This window comes from Ischnura elegans, chromosome 1 (assembly GCF_921293095.1).
Source record: "Ischnura elegans chromosome 1, ioIscEleg1.1, whole genome shotgun sequence".
Lineage (NCBI taxonomy): Eukaryota > Metazoa > Arthropoda > Insecta > Odonata > Coenagrionidae > Ischnura > Ischnura elegans.
The window spans coordinates 44,341,713-44,353,093 of NC_060246.1; the positions used below are offsets into that span (position 1 = coordinate 44,341,713).

Consider the following 11,381-nt stretch of genomic DNA (forward strand, 5'->3'; position numbering starts at 1 on the left):
TTACAATGTTTAGTGTGGGTTGTATTCATGAATTATTACAAAACAAGCAACGAACATCGCATCTTAGAGGAGATAGATTAATCACTTGCGAGAGTATTTACTTGTGCAATCCGCATATTATTACGCATTTTCTATTGTACTGATTAAATTACACTGTATCTACTTTTTTAGCGAAAAGAAACTACTATACGTTCACCTCTCCGTAAAATGCATTACTATTATTTTCTTAGCTTTCAGCATTTATGAAAACAGAAAATGACTATTAAATTTTCCTTTTCTTGATTTCCAATGAGCATCGTATAAGATAAATTTTGCACGAGCAATCATGAACTATTTGAAGCGCAATTAGTGATGTGACGAACAAAAAATATGTAACTGAGATATTTTGAGAGTAACATGACGACTACTGTCATATTTTATCCCTCACATGTTAAACCCCTGCGAGTAATGCAATATTAATTTTTATTTTCAAAGACACTCTTAACGATTTTATAAAACCTAAAGTGCTAAGATAGAGCGCAATTGAGTAGAAATGGAAATTTTTGCATGAAATGAAGGACGGTTGCCGATTCAAAATTAAGGATATCGTCAGTTGTGCTCAGTCTGAGTGTTTGCTGAAATCAAGTACAGTAATTGATTTTTGCTGCACCTATAAGCCTAACTTATTTCTACATTCTATTTTGCTTGAAATAAGAATTATTAGTTTTGTTTTACCTCGGTATTGCCAGCGTATATCGTCCCGTGTTTTACGGATGAACATAGTTAATACTTAATTTAATAATAGTGTACGCTAATGCGTGACTTAATTATCAGGTTTAAAGTCTAATATTGATTAGCATTCGACAAATACGTGTAAAATGTATTTACATTCTCTGCTGAAAGACAATTCTAGTTCTATCATTTGTTGCTCACTTGCGTAAGTTAGCGCTCATCAGCTTTCGTTTTTGCTTATCAGAATTTTATTGAGTGAAAAAAATGATATTTAATTATTGAACAAAACTGGAGACATTTGCACAAAATTATAACAGCTGAATTGGCTTATTTCGGAAGCTTAAACTGTTTTTATTTTATGCGTAGCCCTCTCCAGAGAATTAAATGTGGATAGTGGTCATTTCGTTAACCTCTCAGTTTTTATTCCACATTGCATAAGTAAGCTCCTTTGGTTAATCCACTAGATTCAAACCCACATATTTGGAGTATTATCATTTTGAGAGCCATTTGGAAGAAAAATGCATTCGCCGGAGTACGGAGAAATCTTAACGGCCGCAATGTTCACCCTTGCGCTTTCTTTGGACGGGACAATCTTTAGACAAAGAAATAGTGAGTTTCAGAATACTTTTACGTGCATAAATGGTATATTGTATTGAAAATAACTTCAAGTGCGTGGTTTATTTACCTGTACTAGAAAAAGTGTGAGTGTCCCAGAGTTATTTTATAAAGATTAAGAAGACTCCTAAGAACATACACCTCATGAAAATATAACTAAAGTCTTCTAGCTCTGACTGTAACTCTACTTTCTCGTCATTATTCAGCACAATAACCGAGATATTGAGGTATTAGCAAGCAGTTAAATGGCCAGTGATATAAGAGAAAATCAAAGGATTAATTCTTATGAGTGCCCATTCCGCTCATAAAAGGATGACGCACCAAAAAAATGTCAAGACGATATTTTTGTCCGAAGAAACGGGATTACAGTTGGTAAGTTCTTGTAATATTGAAAAATCGTATTGGTCCAAGAAAGCCAGTCATTCCTACGTGAATAGGCGACGAAATTGGTATGAAATGGACGTAATAGTGAAACCGCATCCCTTTATCCGCCAACCTGCTGCCTTTTCCGCCTCCCCCAAACCAAACACATAATCCTATGCCGCCCCCGCCTCCCTGTACACAATCTCCCCCGCCCCCAAAAAGCACCGCCTCCCCACACCATAACCGACTGCTCTCCACGAACCCACATGAGTGACAGCACTATGAGAAAGGCATCCGGGGAGACTCCAAGAGGTTTTGTCACACGCCCGACCTGGCTCTCACAACTCCGTCGAGTGGAAATAATTAGAGGAGACGCTAATGGACCCTTAAAGTAGCAGAAGAGGGCTCCCTCGCGTTACGTCACTACGCGCTTTTGAAGTGGAGGTAAAAAAGAGAAGAGAAAAGAGAGCTTAGCGACTACCTGCTTGACTACTCCTCGACGCGCGAAAATTCGATATGACGAATGCCGCAATGAGACTCTTGAGAGAAATCGTTTGGGGATCAGGTGTCTCCAATAGCGGACAACAGTCCCTCGAGGGAATGAATGCGTCGATTGGCAATGGCATGATGAATGTCGCGAGAGATTGAAAAGTTTTTGGTCGAAATAAAAGATGTGACAACACTTATTGATGTGAAAATTAATTCTGATGATGATATGACTTCTTGTACTTGATTCGACGAATTGCGATCAAAAATATGCTCGATATTAAGGAAATAAACAACAATTTTGATGATTATGTTAGGATTTACCCAATTACTCGTATGGAGCCGTAAAAAAAACTTTTAAAGAATGTTCTCATTTGTCTCAATAATAATGGAGAGAAAATGATGACTTGATTTGTTAAGACCAAAACCTCATCACTCTAAAGGATAAAGGTCACTAGGTACTCTGAAGGGTATACTAAGCAAATTCGTTTTAAAATACCAATAATTCTAAATGCACGTAGAAACTTGGATGCACTATAAAAAGACTTCAAATTCTCTGGTAACGCTAACCTAATGAAGCTCGCGGAATAACGATTCACGTAGAATGACACGATATACCTGTTGTCCTTTAATCATTGAGAGTATATCAACGAGCAGAAAAGTAATTCGTGTCCCAATCTCCTTGCTTGAAAAAAAAACCCTTCCAAACAATCCTATCAGGCAACGGAGTATCCAAAAATCACGCTAATACCGGTTGCTCGAGGGTCACGTGCATGGTTTGAAGACGGAAGCGGTGTAAACCTTCCAGATAGGGGGGGACATGGAGGAAGGAAGTACTGATACTGGGGCTACGTACCTCTCCGGTGTCCATGTATGATTGGGTCCGATGCACACCGGCCATCATGTTGCCTCCACCTCCCATCACGTGATCCATCACCTGTCCTCCACCGCCGCCGCCTCCTCCACCGTCCTCCTCCTCCTCCTCTTCCTCCTCCTCTTCCTCCTCGTCCTCTTCTTCCTCTTCCTCCTCCTCCCCCAGGTCCAACTCCTCCACAACCTCCCCCCCACCGCCACCCCCGTGGTACATGACCCTTCCTCCGCCCACGCCCACCATGTGCGACCTCTCCTGGTGCTGCTGCTGTGGCTGCGTCTGGTGCGGATGCTGTTGCTGGCCCGGGTGCGGGCATTGCTGCTGCTGATTGTGTTGCGGTTGCTGCCCCTGTTGTTGTTGTTGCTGCTGAGGATCCATGACCCCAGGGCACGGGTTCATGTCAGCGTGTTGGAGCTGTTGGTGAGCCCAACTACCGTCTATCTCCATGGTGGTGGCTGTTTGAAGGCGGCCGCGGCTGTCGGGAGAATTTGCCGGCGGCGCCTGACTACGTCCTCCTTCCCACCTCTGCCTCTTATCTCCCTGCCTCCTCTCCTCCTATCCCACACAAGCACAGCACAAGGAGCGGCGACACAACAACAATAACAATAACAAGACCGTCCAGCACCCACGAGGATCGACCCACGGCTGGAGAGCCCGGCCTAGCAATACGTTCGACGCACACACGCCTCTTGGCGCCGTGTCGTCCGTCCTCTCCTCTTGCCCAAAAGTCCTTCTTCCTCCCTCTATCCTTCCCTTTGCGTCCTTTTCCACCCTTTCTCTCCCTCTCGCCCTCCCTCTCCTCCTCTCTAGGACTCCCACCTTCCCCACCTCCTCATCTCACCCTCTCTCCTTCCTCTTCGCTTCTTTTCCAGAGGCACAACGTCACGCCCCCTTCCTCCAAAACACACCTCTCTATCCTCTCTCCTCCGGAGAGGTTCTCTCACACGAGTTCCACTCTTCCTCGCCCCTCTCTTTCCTTCTTTCCCTCAATTTTCCTCCCTGTCTTACTCCTCCTGAAGAAAGGAGGCTACCCTCATCCACTCAATGTCCTCTCCCCCTTTAGTTTCCCCACCCTCAAACTTACCGTCTAAAATAAAGAGGAAGGCTCGTTTTTTTCTTATTTCGCCAGTATAACGAGTTTTTTTTTTTCAATTATGTTTGCACCCGCGTATTATTTCCCTCTGAAAAGACGCCGTCCTTTTGAACCAAAATGTTACAAGCGGAGCCCAGCACACGAACCACACGCTCACTTTTTTTTGCTAAGGATACACACGCAAAAATATATCGCTCCCGTTGTTTTTTCTTCTTCGCCTCTTTCCGAAATCTTCCTCCCGCTCTTGGGCCGTGTCTTGAGGTGGCGGTGGTGGTGGTGGGGGGGCGGGGCCGGTCCAAGGGGGTGGGGATGGTAGAGGGGGGCAGGCAACGCTCCTGTCGGGGGGTTGGGGGTGGGGATATGGCCCTTATTTCTCCCACCTCTTCTTTTCCCGCGCTTTTGCCCCTTTAAGAGGGTCCTCCTCCGAAGCCGGCCGCCGGAGACTCCGCGATGGGTCCCGCACTCGCAGCCGCCAACAGAGTCGGCTCGGTTCGGCGCGAGAGCCTCGGAGCGGGGGAGTACGTTATTCGGCGTGGAACTATCACGGATTGATGCGACGGCACTCTGCCTCCGCACTCTGCCTCTCTCTATGCGTCGCCGGGTTCGCCCGCTGCCTCCGCTGCTGCCGCTGATGATGATGACGGGGAGGATGTCTGCTCTTGTCTGCGTGATCCCTTCCCTCTCTCTCTCTCTATCGCTCTCTCTCTCTCTTGCTCTTTCCGCCTCTCTCTCTTGCCTCCTCCTCCTCCTCCCAGCAAATCCCCCACCATGCACCGCGCCTCCGCTCTCTCCCTCCACTCCGCCGCCCGCGGGCCCTCCGACCCCCTTCCCTCACATATACGCGAGGCCCCACCAGCTCCCCCTACTCCCTCCACATACTCTCCCCAGCCCGCCCACAATATCCTCCCCCTCTCTTCCCCCCCTTACCGTACTGTAACCCTGCCTACGTACCTTCCCGCCCTTCCCTCCCTCGGGGGCGGACAACGAGAGAGAGAGCTCTGAACACCACCACCGCCCCCACCTCCTCCCGCGCCTACACCATCGCCCCCTTGGGTTACCCCCTCTCACCCCCGCCCTTCTCCCGCATCCACCGCACCAACACCACCAGCGGCACCACCGCGGAGGCAGCCACCGAGCGGGTGCACCTCTACGGCCACGGCGCGGCTAGGGGGTAGGCGCCCCAAAGTGCGCCTCTATTGCGGGGGGTGGTTTAGTTGGGGGTGGGACCATGCGGGAGGTGGAATGAGTGTGTTTATGCGGGTGGAGAGATTGAGTGTTAGAATGAGGGGTGGGTGAAATGACGAGGATTGAGAGTGAGATTAGGGAATGTGCCCCCCCGGGTGAGTGGAATGAGCGGGAGGTGTTAAGGGAGGAATGAAGGGTACGGAATGAGGTGACGCCGGTTTCGACATGGAGATGGTCGAGGGAACGCGGTGAGAGGGAGAGAGGATTATCAGTGTGTTTGAGGCCACGGGAACTGTTGAGGCTGTGTCAAGATTGATATTATATGCGAAATGGGTGATATTTGGCCCTGTGCGGGCGCGGTTGAAAGTAGAGGAGGTTGGGAGGAAGCTTTCTAGGCATATGCGATGGAGTGAAAGTGAATATTATAGGATTGCGGTTTCAACATGGAGTTAGAGACGCAAATGAGGGTTGTTGATATTCATGAACGGAAAATATGTTATGTATGATCCAGATTAGATGCAAGGAATGGGGATAGAGGTCAGAAAATTGAGGGGCCTATGTATAACGGTCGAATGAATGGGAAAGTGTGTATTAGTTTCCGGTGATTGTTTTATTCCATAGGTATTATTTGACTGATGTATATGTATAGAATTTCAAGGTAGGTGATGCCTGGTAAGACAGTCAGGAAATAATGTAGGCCCCGAGTGTGTACAATAGAAAGAAAGGTGAATGATTGGTGGGAAAAATTTGGGTAGAGAAAAGTTATGTGTCACGCGGATGTGGGCGCTGTAGAGGAATGCGTGGAGAAATTTTTGAGGGATTGGGAAGAGTATTGCAGCATAACGGGAGCATTAATGAATCAGTGGAGTGACAAATTCACGTAGATATTTTTGTTTTAAACTGCGCCCCGATAATGTTGATAATCCTTGCTCATGCTGAAGCGACATTCGAGATTGCAATACATTAATAGATATTTTTTTCCGTTATTCTCGTTACACGACAGGTGAAGATATTTCTGAGATGGGTGCTCCATGATATTATATCATACCACGCCTTATTAGTGCTGATACTATGATGTTTGTGGGTAAAAGTTCTCATTAGGTGCATGCGGCTATAATAATTTATTTTAATGGGATACGGCAAGCTAAATACTTGAACTAGAGTCATCCGGATCATGGGTATGGTGAAGTGAGGTCGCGTGTCTGCGGGTGTTGTAGTAGGGCGGCGGAGAGGGAGGAATGCAGGCAGGGAATGAGATGGGAAGTCGGCGTGGAATGAGAGGGTGAGCTAGCCGGATGATTTGGGCAGGGCGGAGGTCGGGCGGCCATATCGGGGGTGGGTCGGACTTTTCGGTGGAAAAACAGGACGGGGGAGGGAGAGCATTGCTAGGGAGGAGGGGAGGGCAAGAAGGGGGCGGGGTTGCGATGTGATGAGTACAAGTGCACGCCGGGAAGGGGTGGGGGGAGGAGGGGTTGTGGGGCAGGGGAGGGAGGAATTGTGCTCGGGTGTGTGTGTAGTGTGTGTGTGTATGTGTGGAGGGATCGGAGTAGGAGTGTCGGTGGAGGGAGGGGAGGGTACGGAGTTGCAAAGAGTGGTGCGGAATGGGAAAGCCATTGGCGAAACTGATGAAAAGAGAAAGGAGACGGAGAGAGAAAGAGAGAGCGAGAATGGGACGAGAGAAGGCGGGGAAAGTTATTACGATTGGAGAGAAATGAAAGAGAAACGGATCGAGGATGAGCGGGTAGAGAGAGAGAGAGAGAGGCATGTTTGGAAAACACGGAATTAAAATAGAGATGACAGTTAAGTTTTCGGTTTGGTGAGAACAATGCGGAAAGTATGTAGGAGGTAGTCACAGTCGCGTCACGGATACTACCTTTCAGTACTCTTCAACAATAACCTAATTTTTTCCTGTGCCAGAATTATCCACATATTTTTCCGGTTCTACCTCTCTACATATGTTTCCCTCAATAAGCATCTTATTATTTTTCAATCACAAACTTAAATATTTCCTTTATAAGCAGTGTTCATTTTCCCAACATTCTGCAGTTCCATCCTTGGCTGTCTACTTTTCATTTGTCCATCATTTTCCGATTTAGGCATAATTTACTGAACTATAATCACCCGGGCGCATTATATTACTATGGCTTATAACGCATTAATGCTTATCGAATGGTACCAGATCAAAATCTCATATGAAGCCTTCGGATTCCCACACAAAATATCCTCGAAGTACAAAATGGCTCAGGGTAAGAGGTCCCTCTACCTCGAACGCATGATATGCTATAGCTAAGGCCGGGGTGGGCTCTATCCTCATCTATCAAACCTACCAACTAAAGGATTGAATCTCTGAGTAAGCGAGAATTATCAGGATTCAAGAGAAACAGACAAAAATGGAGCAGAATGCGAAGACTGGAGAAAGAGAAGAGGCACATCGAAAGAATGATTAGAGAGAGGTGGAGGAAACGACACAGAGGAGAGGAAGATGTTTGCAGGAGGAGAGGGAGAGAGCGGGTGAAGATTAATGCGAACGGAAAACTCGGGTCGGGCGCTCGAGCCGGCAAGGACCCGAGGGCGGATGGAGAGAGAGGGAAGAGCGGAGAATAGGTCGCGGGGAATAAAAGTGCGCGGATAGTGTGCAGAGGATATCTCTCGTGCCGGAGGGGGGCTGTTGTAGGGGGAAAGGAGGAGGAGGGGAAAATATATATGAATGAGTGCAGGAGGGGGTGGGATGCTGGTAAAAGTGGCGATGAAGAGGGGAGAATGGGATATAGGGTTTTGCGACGGTGGTATCGTGCGGTGTGGCGAGTGGTACTGGCTACGAGCGCATGGGGGATGAGTCGCAAAGTGAGGGGGGCAAGGGGGAGGGCCGGACCCCGTGTTATTGTGTTTGAAGGGTGATGGAGGGGAAGTTTAGCGGCGGAGGGATATACGCCGGACGGCATACCGGGGGCAAGGCTTGCGCCGCGCGGTAAAGAGAGGTTGGGAGAATCAGAGGGAGAGAGAGAGGAGCTTTATGGAAAGGACGATGAGATGGACATGGGGATGAGTATTAGCGGTGGCTGCGTGACGAGGAGATGGCCTGTGGAAGGGGGAGGGTGTGCACACGAGTTGAGAGGGAGGGGTGGGGGGAGGAAAGGGTGTGGTGGGGGAGGAATGGTCGGCGTGTGTGGAGAGAGAGTGAAATGACGGCAGGAGTGTACGTGGAAGGGGCTGGGGGGGGAGGGAATTTGCAATGTGGGGGTGGGGGGTATAGGGAGAAAGAATAGTGGAATAGGGAGGAAGAGTGGGGGAATAGGGGAGAAGGTGGAGGAATCGTGGGGTTCACGTTTGAGGGTGGAAGGTGGAATGGGTGTTGCGTGGAAAACGGGGAAATGGGAGAGGACGTTCGGGATATGAACGCGGGGGTGGTGAGGGGGGGCGGGGCGGGGGGAGGGTAAGAGGGGGTGGGGGCAGAGGGGAGGGGTGGTGTTGGTGGATGGAAGTGGTGTGAGGTCCAGCGGAATGATGGACGGCGGTGGGTGGATTCACGGAGAGCTCCACAGTGAAAGAGAACGCGGGGAGAGAGGGGGGATGCAGTGCAGTGAGGGAGAGGCAATAATGATTGCGAGGAAGCTCATGTGTGTGTGGAAGGGGGAGTGAGTTGGGTGAAGAATGAGTGAACGCGGGTGGTGGGAGGGGGAGTGGAAAGTATTCACGCGTGGTGGGTGCAGAGGGAGCGCTGTGCGAGGGGGAATGAGTTGCTTAGGATATGGTGGGATTGCCTCATGCGTGTGGGTGGGGCGTGTAAGGCAGGAGTGAGGATAGGATGAGGGGTTATGCTTTCAGTGTGTCCCGAAGGTTTTGGTCGAAAGGATTATGGGTGGAGAAAAATGCGGCCATGTAGGCCTTGGGGTGGTCCTCTCCCTCAGGTAGACCGAGGTTTAAGAGTGTTAGACGAGAAATTTACAAAAAAAATGTAAAATGCAATTTTCCACATAAGCAAAAAATAGTTTTAAAATGGATCAGCGTCCTTGATATTTTTTCTCCTTTAATTCGTGATGAAACTCAACGATAAAACTCTCTTTCAGCTATCATCCGCTTAGCTCTTGTTTAAAAATTGAAATCCTCGCGAAACTTTGAGTATGAGATACTATTTTAGGTGAATTTGGTTCAAAATTCACGATTTTCGGATGCTATTAGTCAAATGTAGAATGTAGACGCTATAACCGATTGCTGTGGTAATATGTAACCTTTGTCATATTTTTGTAAAAATATGATCAATTGCCGAGGTATAACAATAATACCCAGGATGTAAGCAAAATACTCGAATATTTTTCTCTCGTCAATGGGCTTATCTCCTTAGACGAAGAATCTGTATGGAATGCTTCTAATGAGGTCTGACATCAGGAGATTTCTCAAGTATCTAATCAGAGGAGTGTATGGCGGGGAAGTGGCCAAATTTTAGCGAAGGAGTGTTTTCTTGAGAACACTGAATGTTACCATAGATTGCGCCTTTCTTAAGTTTTCCGACATTAATAACTTAATTAACTTAAATACTGCAATGTATGTTGACTTGTTGACTTAATGTGGGCGCCGGAGCGGACTATGATATAAGGTTGTAACTACGGCATGCAGATGAAAATCGAGTGTGGAGGAATGGAAAACAATTCATTTGCGAAGGGAAAACTTTTGTAAAGGGGAACGGCAAGCAATTCATTGTTGAATGGTAATGTCATATCTTAGTTTCACGTGAGAGTAGGTATAGATTTTGCGCAGTTAATTTTACCAAGGATCGAAACTGAGGAAACAATTGCATACCGTGAAATTTTCATCGAGAAACTGCCTGCTTAGATATGTGTATTAAGTCTCCAGCAAGGTAATCATTTTCTCTGAGCCAGATCATCTACTGCAAAACAGCATTCCTCCTCTTGACTGATAAAATGTCTCCAACTCACGCCTGTTACCCTCCTTTATCATAATGTTCTGATAGAGAGACCTTAGCAGTAAGTGAGAATGAGAGGAAATTATATGCTTGTTAAAGGCTTTTTGAATAATGAGATGATTTTAAATTAAAAAGCTTGTAAATTTTGGCACTTTTCACTACATGAAGGATTTAATTAGGTTTTTGGGACCAGAAGCAGAAACACTATCACTAAAAATCAAGTACATCATTGTTTTAAAAACAAATTGATCTTAAAGGCTGCTCATGTGCGAAAAAATTGATGCATTTGAAATAAAAATACCTCAATTCTATATTAACCATTTATAAAAAAATGCTTTTAAAAATATCTTATTTCTAATCATATATATTGTCCAAATTAAGGATAAATCCGTATTCCTATAAGCTCACGAAAGTTTCCGAAATCTGCAGTCAATTCAACCAGCACGCGATTTGCCTCTGCACCACCCTCCTTATTTCTGCCCCGCCATTCCTCTATGTTCCCAAACCTCTCCGATCCTCCATTCCCGACTCCTTCCAACCTCCATACACACACCCATCCCCTCCTCCACTGCACCCACTCCTCCTCTCTCCTTCCTCCCATTCTCATTGGGTGTGTGTGTCAGTGCAGAGTCGTCCATGTAACAGTGGAGGGAAAGAGAGAGAGAGAGAGGGAGGAAGCTGGGGGAAAGACGGGGAGAGGAGGGGGGGGGGGGCGAAGGGAGTAGATGCTATGGGGAAGGGAATCGAGAAGGGGAGAATTCTTGATACGAGCAGAGACAGGGGTGTTGAGATAGGGCTCGGAGAGCAGTGAAAAGGAGGAGAAGAAATTAAGAGGGGAGTGGTGAGAGAGAGAGAAAGACGAAGAATGAAAGATGGTGGAAGGGAAATGCTGAGAATGGAGGAGGCATAGATGTGCGAGGAGCAGGAATTCGAGAAACAAAAACGGAGAGGAGGAATAGCTAGGATTGCGGGTGAAGAGAACACGGCAAAGGAGGAGGATTGAACTGATAAGGGAATTGATAGATGGTAGGATCAAGGGGGAAAATTAAGAAAAGGTTAGGAAAGAAGTGTGAAGGCAAACTGTCGAAGATGCAGCAAAATATTATGTGAGGTCATTAGAAGGAACCTGAGAGAGT

At 47.1% G+C, this 11,381-nt stretch overlaps 1 protein-coding gene across 1 annotated transcript in view; it reads right to left on the reverse strand.

The window, feature by feature from the left end:
* Positions 1-10,883, reverse strand: part of LOC124165099 (homeobox protein caupolican-like) — a 211,862-nt gene extending 200,979 nt beyond the window's left edge. The window contains exons 1-3 of the mRNA XM_046542745.1: positions 10,785-10,883; positions 3,233-3,601; positions 3,032-3,163 (exon numbers count right to left, since the gene is read on the reverse strand). Of these exons, the coding sequence (XP_046398701.1) occupies positions 3,032-3,163; positions 3,233-3,601; positions 10,785-10,883 (600 nt within the window). The remainder of the gene's footprint in view (positions 1-3,031; positions 3,164-3,232; positions 3,602-10,784) is intronic.
* Positions 10,884-11,381: the final 498 nt, after the last annotated feature.